This window comes from Xiphias gladius, chromosome 5 (assembly GCF_016859285.1).
Source record: "Xiphias gladius isolate SHS-SW01 ecotype Sanya breed wild chromosome 5, ASM1685928v1, whole genome shotgun sequence".
NCBI classification, from domain to species: domain Eukaryota; kingdom Metazoa; phylum Chordata; class Actinopteri; order Istiophoriformes; family Xiphiidae; genus Xiphias; species Xiphias gladius.
Genome location: NC_053404.1, coordinates 13,332,381 through 13,353,455, shown reverse-complemented (window position 1 = coordinate 13,353,455; position 21,075 = coordinate 13,332,381). Strand labels below are relative to the sequence as shown.

At 39.3% G+C, this 21,075-nt stretch overlaps 1 protein-coding gene across 3 annotated transcripts in view; it reads right to left on the bottom strand.

Annotated features, from left to right (window-relative positions):
- Positions 1 to 21,075, bottom strand: part of flt1 (fms related receptor tyrosine kinase 1) — a 36,538-nt gene that overhangs the window by 14,249 nt on the left and 1,214 nt on the right. The window contains exons 2-11 of one of the 3 annotated variants that reach the window (XM_040126565.1): positions 19,129 to 19,225; positions 17,978 to 18,183; positions 15,308 to 15,432; positions 11,484 to 11,649; positions 11,213 to 11,349; positions 9,903 to 10,074; positions 9,592 to 9,709; positions 8,002 to 8,171; positions 7,742 to 7,889; positions 4 to 121 (exon numbers count right to left, since the gene is read on the bottom strand). In XM_040126565.1, coding sequence (XP_039982499.1) covers positions 4 to 121; positions 7,742 to 7,889; positions 8,002 to 8,171; positions 9,592 to 9,709; positions 9,903 to 10,074; positions 11,213 to 11,349; positions 11,484 to 11,649; positions 15,308 to 15,432; positions 17,978 to 18,183; positions 19,129 to 19,225 — 1,457 coding nt within the window. Of the gene's footprint in view, positions 1 to 3; positions 122 to 4,864; positions 5,174 to 7,741; positions 7,890 to 8,001; positions 8,172 to 9,591; positions 9,710 to 9,902; positions 10,075 to 11,212; positions 11,350 to 11,483; positions 11,650 to 15,307; positions 15,433 to 17,977; positions 18,184 to 19,128; positions 19,226 to 21,075 lie in introns of those variants that run through there. The other 2 variants (XM_040126566.1, XM_040126567.1) reach the window with 2 other exon arrangements.

Genomic DNA, 21,075 nt, shown 5'->3' with positions numbered 1-21,075 from the left:
TACCTTTTTCTTCCCCTGAAGCACTTCCTGTCTGTGAGTAACACTCAGGATGTTGTTGTATGTGGAATTGGTGGGGACACTCTCTGTAACAGGGCGCCATAGTTCGGAGGACGTCGGACACCTTGAAGGAGGAGGAGGAGAGGGACAGGGACTCAGCTGTGTTGACACAAGCCATTTTACACTGCTTCCAGGTGTGCGTGTGTTTTTCTCAGCTGTGCTCGGCAGGAGGAAGATCAGAACACCAGGGAAACGCCTTGATCTGCTTGCTGCTTGATGTTATCTTCACTGTCATTCACATAACCCACATCATCACCAAACCATTTTTATCAATAGCATCACTTCCTCTTTCCTCTGTCCTGCATGCTGACAATAGTGGATCTTTAGGATCCTATGTAATACTGGATTGTTCATCTATGGAGGATGCAGAGGTCAGTAAATCAATAGATTATACACCAGTGGAGCTGTGGGAACTGCTGCTAATTCGAGTTGCTTTGTGGTTACTTACACACATCCCTTTAAGACTGAAAACTGATATTGTGCAGGAGCCAGGGAGGGGCCATTAGAGGAGATGAATTTGCCCTGTATACTTTATCTACTTCTCCATCTGTCGCAACAGTTATTAAGTAGTGCTGAAATATTCAAGTATATTTTATCTAATTTGGGTTCGACTCATCCTTTTCCCTTCTTGATTACACTACTCTGGAATGATAAACTCAATGTAATGTAATAGAGAAATGTAATAGAGAAATTGCAAGACTCCAAAAACAACTCTATTTTTAGTATATTTGACTATGTTTTAAAACATTTTAAAATATTTTCAGTATGCATTTATTATTTATTACTCAATGTCATTTCTTTTGGATTTTTTGATGACAATATATCCAGTTACTTAATTTCAGCACAACGCTTAAGTTAGCTTCCGATTTGCAGCTTTGATTTAGCAGTTAAGCGAAAAGTTAAGGGAAACCTAATTTACAATACTAAGCGACTGATTCTCCATTTTTTGCACCACAGATTGTTGTGAAAGTATGTTACAGCCTCAAAACTGTTTGAAACCCACTTTCAAATATGTGAAACCTGTATTCTATTTGTGAAGACGCAAAAAAGGCGGGTTCACTGCTTTTTTCACATCCAGACTAGGACTACAACTACGACTAGGGGACACAATAGACAGTATGACAAATGGCTAGGCTACTGTGCAGATACACATTATAAACTCTTTGGACAATGGAGTAATGAGGGAGATGTGTGCAGGCAAGTGGGCGGTCAAGGCAGGAATACAATGAAGACAACAGGTGGGCAGGAGAAGAAGAGCAGGGTCTGAAATAATAGTGGATGTAATTATTGAAGAAGCAGTGAGACACGTTTGAACATAGTCATGTTGAGGACAGGTGAGAGAATTTTGTTTCAAAAGAAGAATTAGAGGGCTAAGATGAACAAATTCAACCTATAAATATGTTGGTAACTGTATTTTAGAGGATTTTATTTGTATTTGTATTTTATGTGTTTTTAAGTGAGAGAGAGGAGGCTACATGGGATTTTGAAACAAAATGATGTGGCCCTCTATGATGAATTTCTAGCCACAAAAGGAGTGTTGTGACAGTACGATAGACAAACATCAATAACCAATAACCACATCAGACTAATAAAGGTTTCATTAATCTGAAACTGTGCTTTAAACAGTCTTTAAACTCTCCTTGTTAGATTTGACAAGTCTAGGTAGCCTATAGTGGTTTTTGACCTAGACCTGGTCCAATGTGGTCTATATGTGATAAGAGCAGTGGAATCGCTCTTTTTTGTGTATTTACAAATAGAATAAAGGTTTCACAAATCTGAAGCTGTGCTTTAAATAATCTTTACAGTCTCCATGTTAATCAAGTACAGATTTGACAACTCCCAATACAGTAGTTTTTGATCTAGACCAGGTCTGATGTGGTCTAGATTTGAAAAAAGCGGTGAAATCGGGAAGGATGTAACACAATTTCATAACAACAAGTGATGCAAAAAACAGAGAATTGGTGGCTCAGTATTGTACGTTAAGTTTCCCTGAACTTTCCTCTAAACTGCTGAATCGGAAGCTATGAATTGGACGTTAACTTCAGCTTTGTGCAAATTTAATCTATATAAAGATTTTAATTCATTGTTGTTTTATTCAAAGCTGAATTTAGGACTGAAACCAGTGATTGGTTTTTCAATTATTTTATCACTTTTATCAATTATTTTATCAATGAATCCATAACTAATTTAGTCAGTAAAGTAGTGGAAAATGCCCATTGTAATAAATTTGGCTTTCAAATATCTCGCTTTGTCTCATTAACAGTCCAATACTCTAAAATATTAAATTTAAAATGATTTAAAATGGAAACCTGTTTCCATTTTATATCATTGTAAATTTAATATTTTAAATTTAATCCTCACACTAAGGCTTTTATTTGGACTGCAGATAACTCGGTTAGTCCACACAATTTATCAACTGCTGATGAGAGACCCCCTATAACAAGGTATAGATTGATCACATGAAAAACAGTGAAGAGAGCATAGGCAGTGGTCCATGCTAAAAATGATGTACTTAAGTCTGTTCAACTCAAAGATGCTAATAAAAAGCAATGATCTGGTGAACTAACTATGAAACAAATTCAGGGCTAACAGTGTAGCATACTGCTCTGAAAAAATACTCTTACATGTAAAAGACCTACGTTATTATATAAGCTACATGTATATCATGTTATTGGAATATTTCTACTTTAAAGTGTAAGAAGCATTTTAATGGTACAGCTGGTGGAGTAGGATCTCATTTTAACTACTTTACATACTGTTAGATAGTTTACTGTTGGTGTTTTGTTTATCTATCTATTTGGTTATCTATCTGGTTACATATGCATCCATTGATCCATCTATCCAATGATGTCATAATTAAAAGAAAACAGCGTCATTATTTAGACATTAACCATTTTCCTCATTGTAAACTATCATTTCCACAGTGTTCACTGATCCTCTGACTGTTTATGGATGTGTTGCTGCCCCTTTCTGCTCGCTGTCTCTGTCTTTATCCTTGCCATCATCCATTTATGTCTGCTCTGAGCACCTCCTTGAGGTTGGTTCCTCTCTGCTCCTTGATTGACCTTCCTCTTGGCATCTAGATAATGTGCAACCCACCCTGTGCATGACACTTCAAGTCTGACACACACATACACACAGGCTGCACAAATCGACACGTGCACACACCCCAATCTGGAGTTACACCAGCTAACACTCCCACACTTCCCAGTAAAAGCTTTCGCAATCACACCCACACGCACAAACATGATTAGTTAAATGGATGTGTGGCCATAAAGGTGGTTAGAAACAGAAAATGACTACATACACATTCACACCACAGACGCTTTGACACAGTGTGTGCCTGCCAACAGGATGAGCAGCAAGCTGTAAATATGAATGAACTGCTCCAAATTGTTAATCAGTGGGTGTTATCTCCTGCCTTTTCTTCCGTCCTTCTTTCACTGCCTAAAATTAACTTGTATACTGTCCCTGTCCGTTCCTGTCTAAACTCCAAAATAACCACAGAGCTGTATGAACCAATACACAAATATGAGCAAAGTTTAATGCAAAAACACAAACAACTGATATAACACTTCAGTACATCTTAACAGATTCATACAAAGTTGGCAAATATTGTCATTCGTCATATGTAAGTTAGTTGTATAAAATTATTAAATATTAGATTCATATATTACTCATAAAACATCTGTATAGAAGGAATGAATCACATTGGGAGACACCCGTAGAATGGGACACAAGCGCACACACACACACATGCACACACACACACACGCACACGCACGCACGTTCCTGTAAAGGCACTTGCTTTACATACATACACACACAGAAATGGATTTTACTAAAGCACTTAGAGCACTCATCCTCTTAAAATGGCTTGTAATATCACACATGCATTTAGATTTTAATTAACCTTCAATACAAAAACAACAGGGCTGTTATACTGACATCATTTCACACACAGAAGACATTTTGACATGGGATGACACTGGACGACACAGGATGACATAATATGACAGAGGGCAGTCATATACTCTGGTCTGTGGAGACTTCCTACATGGTAGGCATCTGCTGACCTGAGTGTTTTAATAGAGAACCATAGGCATCCCATAGTGAACAACACAAAACTTGTCCTCTCTCTTGTTTCGTCCGTCCATGGTGAGCACTTTCGAACTTCTACAGGTGGCTAAAAATCGGAACAGAAACTCACAGCTTTTGTGGATGTCAGAATCAGATCGGGGCTTGAGACAGGCGCGGTTCATGCACCCATTATAGTACCACTCTAGGACACAAAAAACAAGCAAAGCAGCTCCAGAAATGTGGCTGGTGGATGGATGGAATTGCACTTCTTCTGGCTCAAAATGTCTGTGAAAAGTAAAAAGCATAAACAACTACAGGATGGCTGGGGGAGGACTGAAATTGGCAAAATGAAGGAAATAAATAAATAATCAGTAAAGCAAGAGTCCTTAAATCGTTAGTGATGTGGCTTATTTTCCTTCTTGTTTCCTGTGTCTCCTGGTCTTCACTGCTCAGCAGTGTTCCAAGTCATTTTCCTCACTTTCAACACCAGTTTAGCAAGCACAGGATCATCACTTATGATCACTGGTTATGTCATTGAGGGTTGTGGCTGTTGTGCAGAAGCACTGATGAGTGTGTGGACGGGGTGGGCTCCAGGGTGGGAGGCGATGGGGAGTTGTTCTTCTGTAAAGGAGGAAGATGCTGGGTTGGGGTGGAGGGCAGAGCTGGTGAGGGAAGGGGTAGGAGAGGTATGTGTGGGGGGCAGCAGAGTTTGGGGGGGGGAGGGGCTCTCAAGAATAGATCAAGCTCTTGAGGAAGCGGACTGTGCCACGTTTGAAGACGAAGGGACAATCACGCTGCTGGGAAGCGTCTCGCATCGGAGAGGAAGCCAAACAACGAGAGGAAAAGCGCTCTGATTTTTCGCACAGGAAGCCCAGTACGCCTCCTGCCTGGGCCAGATAAGAGCGCTGTGGTTCCCAGGGCCAGACCCAGGAGTGGACCCAGGACCCAGGCATGAGGCCCCCATCAGCCTGGCCCATCCTGGTCCACTGTCCCTGGGCCTCCTCCAGCGTGGCGTCAGGCTCTTGGTGCAGCCGGGCTGCAAAGAACAAGGGCCTAGTGAGGATCCAGCCAAAAACTGGTCTAAAGAAACACACTAAAGACACTAAAGAAGAACCAGAACAGAGCTTTACAAAGGAACATAAGTCCACCAGGGTAAGACTTTACATCAAGTCCCCCTATTTAGCATTTATAGTGAGTATATAAAGATTCAATAAATGGTTTATAACCCACTATAATATAGTTTTACACAGCTATATGGACACTTTCAAGTGTTTATTCATATACGGTATTTTTCAACAATTATATTATATTATTATTCTAATTATAATTACACATTTTACATTATTACAATTGTGTTTTACTATACTATCATCCATTTAAAACACTAAACAGTAAAAAGTTATATCTGCTTATAACAACAGTATAGTGTGTTATAAACCATTTATTAAATCTTTATATACTGCTTATGAATACTAAATAGAGGAAATTAAAGTGATACCGTAAGTCAGTAAAGATACCAAATGAAATGTAATGCTGGGATATTAGTGTGCAATAAGATGTAGCTTCAGTGTATACCTTCCCAGTCTGCAGAAATCTGTGCTATGATATTGTTTTTTACTACACTGTTTTTTTTGGAGTAACTGCCTTTTTGTTGCATGTTTATTTTTTTATGCTGTGTTGTGTTGTGTAATTACTTATAGACTGAAATAAATTTCAATTTTCAAGTTGACTTAAACTTGAAATTTGATTCATAATGCAATCAGAATAAATTGAAATGTAAGTCTCAGGCAATGATTCAACTAATTGATCACAAATTAGGTGGTACTCTGCAAATTTTCTTCCATGTGTAGATTGCATGTGACATAATAATGAGGTACAACAGAGGCAAAACTTCAAAAATAGTTATTACCTTAAAATCTAAATATATCGTCTGAATATGTAGCAGGTATTCTAGGTGAATATCAGGATGAATAATGTGTATAATCCTGTCCAGTTTCAATGTAAAAGTGCAAGCTGGTCAAAAACATGTTCAGGTACATTATGTAGATTACACTTGGCATTTGGCAGAGACGGACAGATGAAACCACATCGGAGGCACCTCGGCATGGCGCCACGTGTTAGTACTGGGTTTAAGGGTCAAGTACACTGATGATGTCAGTGTGTCTCAGAGGAGGAATAGACTATGGGCGGCTGCTGTGGTGCTCTCAGGTAATACTTAACCTCTCTGACTTGGTCATAAGCAACACAATAAGTGTCTGACCTCCAAGAACAACTCAATCAATGTTTCTGCCAAGTGCCTGCCTGAGTACTTGTGTGTGTGTTCATATGTGTGCGAGCTGACTAAATGTCTCTCTGCATCACTGGGTTGGGCCATTTCTCATGAGAACTTTATATATAGTGTGTGTGTCAGATATAAGAAAAAGCATCACAGGATGCAGTGTGCAATCACAATAATAAACAGGCCTCTCACCCTGCGTCCTGGACAGGAAATTCATTAAATCATAGCGTTTGATTTGGAAACCAACAAATCGTGACTGAGAGCACGGAACTGGCTTCCATTGAAGTGTGTTTTTTTCTCTGTCCTTTCAAGTCTGTACTGTGTCTGTGAATGTACCAGGCACACACACAGGCACACACACACACACACACACACACACACACACACACACACACACACACACACACACACACACACACACACACAACCTGCACATTTCTATGCACTTACACAAACATATGGAGAAGGACACATAGACAATAAGAGAACAAACATATGGGGAAAAAGTTGTACAAGCAAGCAAACATGTAAACACAGACATGGTGAAACACACACGTTGTGGGCGCATACACACAAATAAACACACACACATTTTCACACATTCCCGCACATGAAAGGCCCACAGAGGCATCTGTTCTTGTTACAAGGAGGAAACTCTGTCTGAACACATGCTGAAATAGACAAAACATGTCTCATTTTTCAAAATCACACATACACACACGCACACATGCACGCACTCAAACACACACACAACCACCACCAAATAACATAAAACAAACAACAGTTTATTGTACTGCATTTGTCTGTAACATTATAATGTTGATATTAATTTTAGACTTTGCAGTTAAAATAAATATCAACTAATAGCCTCAAAAATGCTTCTCCGAATCAACAAATTTCACATTTTTTGCTGTTTTTGAATACTACAGTTTAATTTCTTACAATGTATTGAGTTGATTAAAAATTTTGGTGTGTCAAATGAATAACAACTAATACAGAGAACTCGGTATTACTGTATAGTCATGTTTACATTATTTATATTTCACCTGGTGTGAGTTTTGACATGTGCATTTTGGGAAACAAAACATCTATTTTATCTTTTATATTAGGGGCTGTGGTAGATTTAGTTATTATAAAATTGAGTTATTTTGTAAAGGAAGATTTAATGATTTTTATATTATTTAATAGTGAAATTTAGTGTAATTCCAGCTGGTAATATGCAATGTGCAAACTATCATGAATTTCAAATGGTCTACTCTTCATTTTCGAGGCACAATCCTAATGTGCACACTATATTTCATCTTCAGTGTCTTCTGGGCTACTTACAGGCCTTTGGATGGGCAGGGATGCCAGAGCCACTGGATGTGTGGAGGAGGGACTCCATGGGATGTGCAGTGCAGGGCTTGTTTGCTTCCCCGTGGCACAGAGCCTGGGTCCTGCAACGACACCGCTTTCTCCCCGATCTGAGGACTCACTGTCAAACAAAAAGCCCACACAAACACACACAAACATAAAGTTTAACCACTGAGGGGGGTAGACAGTTGGAGCTAAAGGTGGCTGTTGGGTGATAATTTCTTGTTTCTCACCGTTGACAACAAGTGTGAGGGTGAGATTCTGGTAGAGTCCGTGTTCCTGGATTCGTACCAGGACAGTGTACTTCCCAGCATCCTCCTCTGCAACATCCCGGATCACCAGGGAATTCCCATTCATGTGGTATCGGGAGCATTGCTCTGCTGCCACCATGCCATCCTTTAACCTGTCAGAAAAAAGTCTTCTGAGACAAGTTTTGGATTGGACATTGAGGAATCCCAGTTTGAAGGCCAACCTCTGTGTGACCGTCAAAGTAAACCAAAGTTTTAAGGGAGAAAATAATTATAATTTTAATATAATATTATATTAAATTATAATATTACAGGATAAACTAGAATGGCACATCCCTCCTCCAAGTTCAGTGCAAATTGGTTCAGTACTTTTTGTATGATCCTGCTGACAAACAAACAAACAGACATGGGTGAAAACATAACTTCCTTGGTAGAGGAATTAATTTTGATGACTAAATATAATTCTTGATTGCTTAAACAAACATTATCAGGCTTTTCCAATAGAATGGTTCTGAAAGTACACTAATCGGTAAAAATTTTTAGAACACCCCCATTTTTCTAGTTTTTATTGAAATATCAGCAGTTTAGGAAATGGTAAGTGGTAAACTGCCAATTGTAAAAAAAAGGTTTAGTTCACCAAAAACTGAAAAACCATGCAAATTTTTATAGAAAACTGGCTTTTTCAGGGATGAAGAAATTGATTAATTTACAGTTTTCCTGCAACAATGGAAAACAAAGAAGGCTTTGAAAGTTAATGCAAACAATTCCTACAGGTGCCCTCACTTTTGTTGATTACTTACAAACCCTCTGTCTGTACAAAGGCAGTGTTGGAACAAACTGTGTTACTACATCCTCTGATGCATTTTTAGGACAATATACAGTATTGTCCTGCAGGAAGTAGTGCTTTATATTGCTATCAGAATTGTGAGATAAAAGGCAAGTAACAAAGGAAGATAGACTGGTTGGTCAGGGGTTCACCTTGCAGCAAGATAATGACCCAAAACATTAAAAGAAAAGAACAAGTCAGGGGCTTCAAATGATGGAAGACCAGCACAGTCTCCAGACGTAAACGCCATGGAGCTGGTTTGGGGTGAGCTGGACATTAGGTGAAAGCAAAGCAACTTGCAAGTGCAACATTGTGGGAACTTCTGCAACAGTCTTGGGATGAACTTTTGGAGCAATATTTAATTTCCATTGTAGAAAAAATGCCACTAGTGTGTTTGGCTGCTGAATGAGCCAGAAATTTGGATTAAATTTAGTTAAAAAAAAATTCAAAAATTCCTTGTTTTTAAAATCTCCAATTGTTTATTTGTTCTATGCTTTAATTTCAGGAACACTCAGACATTGAATTATGTGCATTTAAATTTAGGTTTTGTAACACTTTTGACCGGTAATGTATGCCAGAGATTAAAATAGATTTACAAGACATGCTTTATTTAGCCATTCAAAAAGGGAGGCAAAAAAGGGGAGTGAAACATCATAGAGGATGCTCTAAACTCCAACAAGGCAATGAGATGTGAATTCAGAAGCATGGGCTTCTGATCTGAGGGCACAGGGATCAATGTGATCTCTTACCAGATGACTTCAGGGGCAGGGAATGCTTTTAGTTTGGGAGAGATTCGGTAAGATTTCTGTCCTGCTTGAACCTCCATCACAGTTCCATGTCTGGGCTTCAGATGGATGAATGGACGGTCTAAAATTGAGGAAACATGCAATCATTCATGTTCAAAAATTGTGAAATTTTTCTGCCACCCTTGCCAGTGATTCAGAGTCTGTAACACAAGAAAACCTCAAAATGAAACTTGCTTTTGCTATGAAAATATAAATCTGTGCACATCTGTGGTTGAACACCTACATGTCTTGGAGTTTTGGAGGAACACACTCACCATATACTGTAACAGTGACATTCTGTTGTTTGGTTTTTTCACCGCTGGTGACTCGGCATTTGTAGAGGCCACGGTCTGATCGGTGGAGCTCTGGAATGGTCAGAATACTGTAGAACAATATGTGTGTTCTGTGTTTCAGGAGCCTCTTGGAAGTGGAGCCAGCGTCGTTACTCTGAAGATTAAGGAGGAAAAAAGCCAGAAAATTAACACTGAAAGTTCACCTGTGTGTTCTTGAAATTTATTTTGAAAAGCTGTGAATGTAAGAGTTGGAATTCCCAAACCACAGTGCGGCATCCTTTGACTGAATTTCTGACATCAAAATGAAAATAACTGGAGAAACAAGGCATTAACTCAGCAGCAACAAGTATTTTAAGGCTTGCATGTTTATACAATGTATCTGTTTGGATATTTCTTATTACATATAATTAAATTACTTGTACTTTTTGGAATGTTTCTTAGTTTTTATAAGGCATACTTTGTAAGGGGGTTTAACATTGTAATTAAAGACTTTATTAGTAGTTAATAAGTGATTCATTATTGCTTTACAGATAAGTAAAAGGGCATTAATAAGGACAACTTTTGGATTGGATTTGGATAGAGAGCAAGGGGTTCTTTCCTTGCAATGATCTCTCAAGACTGGGGCTATAAATGTTAGGCTGTTAGGCTACGAATGGACAAGATGCTCTGTAGCACTTTTCTAAATAATAAACAAACCATCCACTTGCCCACTGTCCACAAATAGAGAAGTATATCTGATAAGTCCTCCGGTCTGGAGATTGTATGCATAGAGTTTTAATAAATAAATAAATCAAATAATGATAAAGTCATTAATTACAAGAAATTAACGCCTGATAACATAGGCCTTATTGGAAAGTGGTAAAGTACTGGTATTTAACTGCAGTTGAGATTGAAGGAATTGATATTGAATGGAGAGTAAAATCCAACAATGGGACAATTTAAAAAACTAACAGTAACTTTCACACTGAGTACATTTTAAAGTAGCGAATCTTATACATTTGTTATACTTTTAAAGAAATACTTTTCCCAATAAAATGTCAATTCAGTAACCAGTGTGTCTACTGACTGTTACAAGGAGGATGGTTGTTGCTTAAAGCCACTTTGGCAGTAGCAGGCAGGCACCTTTACCAGCCTGCTAGCTTGCAATCTCATTTCAGATCATACTGTGTAAAGAAATATACTATTCTCTGAGGGTAACACGTGAATGCACTCCTGCTCAGTCTCTGTCAAAGCTCATTTGTCAACTAAAGCCGTGCTTCTCTGGTCTCCACAGACTTTAATGCAGGTCTGACCTTTCCAGGGTAGTCCCAGGTGATGTTGACTCTGGTGTTCAACTCCCCAGTTGCAGTGCAGTTCAAGGTCAGTTTTGTTCCCTTCAGGGCCTGCACAGGTCCACTGCTGTTCAGATACACATCCATGATGTTACTCACTGGGGTAAAGAGAGAAAAAATATTTAGGAAATTTAGAGAAGTCAGAGAGGACTGAGGGTTTTGCACAGAAATCACTGAGCCACATATACATGTTTACATGTGAAGTTTGTGCTGCCGCAGAGCACATGCTGACCTGGTCTGTGCACAAAGTATTTATGTGACTTGTGTGTGACACCATCAGTGATGGTCTGGCAGAAGAAGAGGCCGATGTTATGGACAGTGGGAGTTTGAATGGTAAAGCCCTGTTTGCTGTTCCAGATAATGTTCCACTGGTCTGGACTCAAACTCTGGTTGGGGAACTGTGGGAGGAAGGAGGAAACAACACCCATCAAATATTTGACTGTACCACAACCCTGAGAAAAGTAGCACTGTACATATAAAATCTCGTATAAAAACTGAAAGATTAGGGAACAAAAGAGTCACATTAAAAAATGTGAATAAAGAACGAATATTGTCACATCTAATGAGCAAAACCCTGCTAAAACACAGAAGGAAACTGGCAGTGATGTCACGTTCATCTTTTCCACACTAACAAAAAAACAAATGCAATGCAACAGAAAAATGTCTTGTCTCCATTTTCAAAACCAAGGGTTAAAGGGGCATGCTTCCAATCAGGTTAAACATGTATGACGCCTTCTGTGGCTCTGCAGGAGCTTACTAAAGTATGAGAAAATAACCCTTATGATGTCATCTCGGCTTGGGCTTGGGACGTTTTTTTAAACAAAAAGCCTGCATTACAAACAAGAGGTCTGCTGTTTGAAAGAAATGGGCATTTAAGAGGCAGGCAGGGTCTAATTAAATTTGCTATTTAATTTTATTATGGTAATTGCAGGATCCAGTGTTTTTGGAGTTTGACTCATACTAGAGACTAAAAGTCATATCTCTGCATCTATTGCTTCATTTTTGATCATTCTTTTTCAAATCTGCTTCTTATGTGTCCACAAACATTATGGAAGCGCAATCCTAAATACCTGGAGTAAGTATATGTATTGAATCCAGAGCTATTTAAGTCTTTTGGGTCTTTTGGTTATAGAAATTCCCAAGTCCAAATCAAGTTACGAGCCTGTAGAGACAAGTCCAAGTCAGGACATAAGTTTTCATTAAAACAAAAAATAGTATCACGTCTTTCGGGTCTCTAAATTTTAAGCCTGACAGGGACATGATGTTTGATCATTTTCCTTTCAAAATCGTTTTATTTGCACTTGAGACTGAGTCCTTTAAATACATTGGCCTGATAAAAAAAAGAAAAAAAAGTGTGTTGGCATGCAAGGTCTTTCTGTTGCTGCCTTATTTATTTCTTATTTGTTCCAGGATTTTTCCTAGGTCAAAACTTAAGATGGGTTGTTTTGGCTTTTAATTGTACGTCGTCAGTCAAGACCAGAACAAATTTCAAGACCTCATAGTTCTGACTCAAATCCAAGACTCAAGTCTACAGCTCAGACTGAGTCTTTATTGAGTCTTATGCAGAGATAAACCAGACAATGTTATTTAGATGTACAAGTTCATTTTTAACTAGATATTGCACAAAATGTGCACTTGAGCAAGGCAACAGATGCAAATATACAATGGTTTGAAACAAATTAGTGTAAGGTTTGTATAACCAGTTTCTTGTGCAACTGCAGGTTATTCTAGAACTGTTTTGATTAGTATTGAGCTCAACTCGAGCTCCTCTTGGTTTCATTCCTGATTTGGGCTTGTGTGTTTTGTTTTAATGTACAGATCCATTTCAGGTTCAAGGGTTCAAGTAAAATAGTAACAAGTCTTTTTTGGGACAGGTGAACTATTTTAGTCACATGAAAAACCTCTAAAATAGAGTAAGACAGTTCAAAAGAAATTCCAAATGAAGTTGACTATATCCTCACAGTGTCTGTTTTATAATAGTTTCTTGGCTACATTGGCATGGTCACTTGTGTAACTGTGTAACCTTGTTGTTTTCTTGGAGGCAGCCTCAAGGAAATGTTACTATGACATAGTGGAAGCCTCCCACCCACTCTCAAGAGAGCAAAAAAGTAGATGCTTCCAACTCTTCCCTCCTCCCAAACTCACTGAAGCCCCATCCAAGCTCCCTTAGTGCCCTCTCTGCCCTCTCTGCCCTCTCTGCCCCTCTTACACCGATCCTTTAACCCTATATGGAGACGCGGCAAAGGTGGAGGCGATGATGGAGGCAGGGAAAGGGGGGGGGCAAACGAGTCAGGGGGGTCAGGATATGAGAAACGTGACTCCATACCATCTCCCTGCATCCTGTTACTAAAGGATATAGACATTTTGACTGGAACCCCAGGTCAACCCCATCATCCTGGACCTTGGGACCTGCTGGTCATTTTCACAAATCGAGCGAGAGAGCAGAGCCTCCTGGCTATTGTTCCTGCTGACAAGGGTCATATTAAAGATCCAAGCAAAGTGCAAAATCCTTCTAGGACAAAAACACTCCAGAGGCTGTGACAGTGGTTGGATTCCTGGTTCAGACCGGCCAGCACAGGTTAGAGGAAGGAGTGGGAGATGAGGGAAGAGGAGGAAAGCTATTTTTAGAATAATTACCTTACTGGTTCCAGGCATTTGTGAGGAGATCGAAGCAAGATAAAGACACGTGTGTGTACTGATTTCCAACCATGTCATGAGTTTGGAGAACTAGTAGGATTCAGGGTCTCATTTGTTCTAATAACTTGATCCCAAATCAATTACAAATTCCTTTTGTTGCAGTTTTCCTCTCCTACTACTGACATTCCCATCAGCTTATGACTTTTCTTGCTCTAAAGGACTTTCTTCGAAAAAATTACTTGATTGACATTTACTTGTGTAATATTGGCTTGGAGACTAAAAATTAAAAAAAAAAAAAACACCATGTGGTACAAACTAGGAGTGAGGAGTTTGAATGACATGGACAGTTATTAGGCAAACAGGGTAGAACAAAGATGCTTGTGAGTTGCATGATGGGAAGTGTAGGACCTAGCAATTTTATACTGAACCACACTAGGGGCTAGAAGTCAGGGAATATCTGATAAATAAGAAAAAACATGATTTTAAGCAACACCTACTTATTATTCCTCAATTTGATTCTCTAGCCCAGAGCCTCCTGTATGTTTAACAGCTACTCTATTGTAGTTACACCACAATAAGCTTCCTAAAGTGACGCACAAGCCGTTATATTATGATTGAAGAGAATGGACTGTACTTTCATCTGCCAGGGGCCAACAGTAGCTACCTCGGCTTCCTCCACCAGGCACACCAGCTGTTTAAAGTATTTAGTTCGGGGAAGCTGGCAGCCAAGATTCTTACTACAAGAGTTAGAGGTTGAGATGTGGGAAGTGCTCCTGGCTGGGGGCTAACGGGGCACTTCAGACCCTAAAAGCAGTCCTGCTGTGGGCGCCGCTTGGAAAAAGCCCGTAAGGAAAGAGGCATCTTTGACTGGTAGGTTTTCTTGAAGACATGCACAGACAGACACAATCTCTTTTAATTTATAGATTTATAGACTACATTGACCTATAGACCTACTTTACATTGATATATTAACATGCACACAGATGCATGCACTTATACAAGCCCCTCCTCTTTACACTTAGTATCTCTGTCTGCCCCCCCCCCTCACTCAGCATTCAAGCACCAACACTCACAAACACATCCGCACACACTTTCAAACATATCCGTAGGCGGACACACTCAAATGGACACACATGCAGTGTAATGGCTGCCAAGATAAGAACAATGTAGCAAATGATATGGAGAGAGAGAAACAACAATACAGTGCATTGTGTGCATATGTGAGCCCTGATGGAAAAAACTGGGACAAGTGATGATGTGCAGAGAATGTAAGTGTGGAATGATTGGGCAGCGAAGGATGAAGTGTGACTTGCGCGTATAGATACACTTACTACTAGTAAAGGTGATGCAGAGCATCAATCTCAAACTTGAATTAAAAGACATACAAATTGTCATTTGATTTATATTTTTTGCACTGACCCTGACCAGTGTTGTGGTGACATTGGGGTGGGTGACCCGGCAGGGGATGACAAGCGGCTGCTTCTCCTTCAGGTACAACACATCTGGGCTCATACCGGGTTGTTCCACAAATGGCTGCTGGCTGTCTGAAACCCAAACACTGCGGTCAGGGACACATATGGTACAGGTAATAAGGACGTAAAACGAATGCATAAAAAAGACTATTTCTTACACACAAATATCACATAAATTAAAGTATACAACCATGTGTATGGTTTAAATGGTCAGTTTACTCAAATTACAGAAAAACATATTTTCTCACTTACCGGCAGTGGGACTTAGCCACACACTAGCTGTGGTTTTACTTGTCTGGGGTTTGAGATATTCTTAGTATATTATACTTTAGGGATACATTTAACAACTATATCCATTATCAAAAAATATGCAATGTATTTTTCTCGATTAATCGGTTATTAGTTTCCGCTTTCTGAAAAGTATCCACCACACAGTCTTCAAATGTCTTGTTTTGTACTACCAACAGTTTAAAATCCAAAGATATTAAATTTGCATTGATATAAAAGAGAGATAAGCAGCAAATCCCAAAAAGCTATAACCAGATTGTTTGATATTTTTGCCTGAAAAAGGACAGAAATGATTAATCAGTTATCAAAATTGTTGTGTTTCTGTTGATTGATTTATCAATTCATTAACTAACTGTTCCAGCTCTATTCATTTTTGATAATTCTGGATCCCTGCCAAGGGGTGAATGAAATTATGTTTGTGGTGTTCACAGCACCGAAAACTGCAGTTGTCATTAATGACAGTTTTCTCAGGAAATATATTCAATAAGTAGTAATTCCACTGAAACTTTTCAAAAGGACACAGTGTCAGGAAAGGTATGCTGCAATGTATTTTTTTAATGCTGTGCTCTACTATTTTATCTTTGTTTGATGTTCAGTTCTGTTATATTCAATATCAACTGTAAATAAAAATACATAATTTTATACCACTGAACTAATTTGGCAGTTTCTTTTTTCAGCCCTGAGAAGTGTTTGTGGGTATTTCTTTCAGGCTGCATTAAGTCCCAATAACCTTCACCAATTAGGTAGGGCAGTCTGTATGGGCCCTCAGAGGCAAAACCCAGGGCAAAAAAAGGATCAAAGCACTCACCACACCACCACTAGCTGAAGCCCTTTAAGTTTATATATCTGAGCACACACAAAACTACAGACAATATTAACAGCATATTGTTATTAACATTTTTTTCAACTCAGATCTTCTCTCATCTGGTCTATGGTGTTTCTACAATAAGAGAACAATGTTTAGGAAGATTTTAGTAAGAAAATTATCTTGAAATACTAAAAGTGAGGAGGATACAAAAAAAAGTACCCACTTGACTGAGTTAGAAAATATGTTTTTAAATTTTTTTTTTTCTGTGAACCGACCCTTTAATTTCATGCACACACAGAAAGGAAAGAAAAAAATCACCTGCTTCTAGGCACAGACACACAAACAAACACACACACTTCCAAGTATCAATCTCAACAACAAACAAAAACAAAGAGACACACACTCCTAAACATACACTGTTCTCCACACCCATTCATTGAATACCCATTCAGCAAATGACTGCCTGTAGTTAACAATAAACACAGATTGTTTAGAAGCAATCAAACGACCTCTCTGTGCTTTCTCCTCCCAGCTCGACTACTGTAATAGTTCTATGCCATTCAAAGGTGTGGGTGTTGCTCACTGTATTGTTTGTTACCGTAGGGTGTTATTCAAGGAAAGCAAATCTCTGAACATTCGAACAAAAGTACCCCAAGGACTAGCAGACTAAGGGCTTCCTTCTCTTGCTTTGATTCCTAATAGAGGAGGGAGGCAACGTCTGAGTGGAGCTGCAGGCCAAGTCTGATGCTTAATGGACATGGGGACCTGAGCGATTGATGGCCCCCAAGGGTCCTGTTGGCCAAACAGTAGCATGACCTGTGACCCGGGCCATCAGCCCGGCTCCACGCCTGGTACAGCCCAGCCCGAACAGCCTCACCCTCCAGGACAGGGAGGAGCCGGCTGGGCAGACATCATGCCTCCTCTGCCCCTGGATACCACTGAGCCTCTGGCCTTCATCTTATCCTTCTCAGCTCCTCTCACACACAAACACATCCACACACTTCCACATACCTCCCCGCCACCACCTTGTAGAGACACAGCGAAACCCCCAGTACACCCCCTTCGAGCCCCTCCCCTCCTCCCCCAAGCACAGGATGCTTCAAGCAAGGCTGAACAGAGCAGATAAGGCTGATGCCCTGGGAAACTCTGCCCGGGCCTGAGCCTTTCAGCAGCTGGGCTATTCCTGGCCTTGAGGTAGCACGTAAACGAAAGTAAAAAAGGATTTATATATAGACAACAGGGAGGTAGGCTGGGGCTGAGAAAAGAGAGGCAGAGGGGTGAAACTGTGCCAGAGTCATCTAGAAGGATGTGTTGCTGGGACAAACAGTGTTTAGATATAATTGGCTCTCTGGCATTGGTCTGTATTTAGCACCCACCACATCCTGTTTAACCTGGGGATATAAACAATAAGCATGATGGGGTGAAAGAGTGAGTACGAGACCAAGTAAAAGACGGCTTCAGAGAAAGAAATACAGAAAAAAAAGAAGACAAAGAAAAGGAAAAAGTGCAGTAGTGTCTTACCTGTGACATATACATAAACAGATGTTTGTTTTCGAGGTCGGTGCTGATATCTGCAGCGGAACGTTCCTGTGTGCTGGGCCTGGCTGCGGCTGACCATCACACGGCTGCAGTACTGCTGGCTTGTCCTCCCACAGCGAGATTCCTCCACTCGCACCTTATCTCTGGCCAAACCTGGTGGGAACGCCCATGTCAGCTCCCAGCGACCCCTGGTCAACACGTAAAAGGGACTGAAACTAAAATACACTTGGCAAACTTTTACGTGCATTCACATTCAGCTTACATCATAGGAACTCCATCCCTTTATCTAATGATTATTTTACCATATGAAGGTGGAAAGGTGGAAGAAGGAAACCTCTTCAAAATGTGTCCCAGATAGTCAAATTTCACTGAGTGGGCTAATGAATGTGCTGCCAAGGTCTTCTTTAAAAACTCAAATTCCTTATGTTTTGGCTTCTTTTGACATTGTGATGTTTTTTTTGTTGGGTACAGAACATGAGAATAAGACTCTTAAGAGCAAAAAAAAAAAAAAAAAAAAAACACTGCTTTTCCGGTTTTGTTGAAACTTGGACCGCTCAGATGAACCTCCCCTTAATCATAAGCAACAAATATCTGGTTAAAATACTATTAATAGCAAGTAAAAAGTTGAAGAAATATTTTAAATGAAAAAACTGAAACTTATCTTGGGACTACAAGAAGCTGGGAGAAAAATGCTAAAAACTGACTTTTTACAAGACTCAAAATGGTGACATCAGATGGGAGCTGCACATGAATCCATCAACAGGACTGTTAAATGATGGAAAAACGTTTTTTTGTTAATGTTCTTGTTTAATGTTACAAATCTTTTAAGTGGAATAAGTACTGGTTCCTCTATTGTATTTCTCCTGACAGCCACAACAAACAACTCCAACTGTACAGAATTCAATTGACCACAAATTTAATTTTATTCTGAGTTTCTTGGTGGTGATTTTGAGAGTCATTTTTCTTTAAATATTAAGACACGAAGGCTTAAAAATGGGTATGTTTGGGGTTGTGTTTGCTTTAATTTACAGATATCAGTCATGATGGTGGCCAGTTGCTTGTCCTACCTCACCTCCACTTTGTTGCTCAAATTAAGGTTTTCTGTCACCCACATCCATCTACCTGAAACTCACCTGCAACTGAGCAGTAGCGTCTGGTTGGTGTCCAGGACCAGCTGCTGAGTTTTCACATCCAGGATAGGGATGCTGTATTTCCCCTTTCGTTCTTTATCTGCAGACATGTAAGAGAGAATGAGAACACAGAACTAAAGCAACATCCAGTTACTTCCTAAGTGCATTATGAATGTGTGGAATTGGTTTGTTTAATAGCAATTATAAGATAAGACTTTTTAAATACACATAAGAAACTCTTGTATTATTTGCTCCTCTCCTGTGAAGTCAGAGGTCAAGGTTAGGTTGTAATTCAGGGTTTTGGACAGAATATATATATATGCTGAAATGGGGGGTTGATAGAGTATGATGTATGTTGTATCTTTGCATTTATATTTAATTCAAAATAAAGAAGTGGCAGTCATTTGACTGACACAATCCAAATCCCCTTGAATCAAGCCAGCTCAATATGAGACCACTTTTAGGGGAAATCCTGGAAGACAAAACTATTTACAACCAATAGATACTTTGGACAGTTCCTGTAAGCAATGTCCATTACAAACCGGACTAAACTGAACTCTTAACTGATTGAAGAACCTGTCTTTGTGAGTCCCAACTCCACACCACATCCTCTATCCAGGCCACAGTATCTGTTACCCTCCTTGCATCCCCTTACTCAAGCCACTTGACAACTTGTGTGGAAATGCGTAAGCAGTGTTCCTCTTGTTTATCAAATAAAGGCATTTCTCCACTCCATCGCTGAGGTTTATTAATGAGAGATAAAGACGACTGTTTGTCCACCCTTCCTTCCTCTTAACAACAGCGGAAACATCATTCAGGGAAGTCCATCCTTCACTCTGACTGCTCCTCATAGAGTGTACAACACACTGCTCAAAACACTCTTCAAAATACAACTATCCCACTGCCCTGTGAGTAGTTCAATCACTTGTAAGGCAGTTAGTGAGTTTCTCTCTAAAGCCTATTATTCTCATTCATTGTCAGCGTCATTATTCCCAGTGGATGCCCAATTGAGCAGATCTAGCATTACTCACACTGCTAGCACTTCCTACACTATTTCCTTGTAATTGATTGTGTGTGAGTAGGAAAGAAACACACGCGCATGATACGGTAAGGGAATACAGAGAAGTTAGAGATCTCCTCCAGGCCTTTTGGGGCCTTTTTAACAAGCTGTGAAGTGGCTACCAGCCCAATTTCCAAAAAATTCAGAACAGTTTTCCTGCTACTTCACCTCACCAAAAGTTAGAGTTGTTTATTTTTTTCAAAACATCATAGTCCTAGAAAAAGTCATCTGGAGTTTTTCTCTTGTAGCATATTTCGACACAATAACATTCATTACTTGGGAAAATCCCTTCTACTGACCTGTCAGGAAGTTTGGAAGAATCACTTGGCAACTTAAATTAACAGTGTAGGTATCAATGTTCAAGGAAAAACACTGTTAATCATGCTATAGTGATAATTCACTGCATCCATCTGTGGAGATCATATCTAGAGAATCAGTCTACAAATTTTCAGTTTTCTTCTGTATGATGTTATCAAAACAAAAACCAAAAACAGTAGTAATCTACCAGATATTGCCGAATTGAAATTATTTATGTATAATGCCATGTTTAGGGAGATATTTATCAATTCTATTAAATTTGTTTTCTAGAGAAAATGATAAGCACATTTCTCTTATAAATGTGATAATATCATAATAAGGTTCATTATAAGAACTTTGCCAATGGCACCGGGATGTATATATATGAACATTCATTTATGTATATGTGAATTTATGCATGTATACTGTGCATTAAAACCATAATAATTATCAGGACCATCATTGTAAGGCAGATTACTGTATTGTTATATTTATTTCTTAAATTTTTTTTAAATTATGTGTCATTTCATTAGTCATGGCATTTTTCAGAAAAAATGTATAACGAAATTCTAAATCAGTGGCCTCTAAAATCT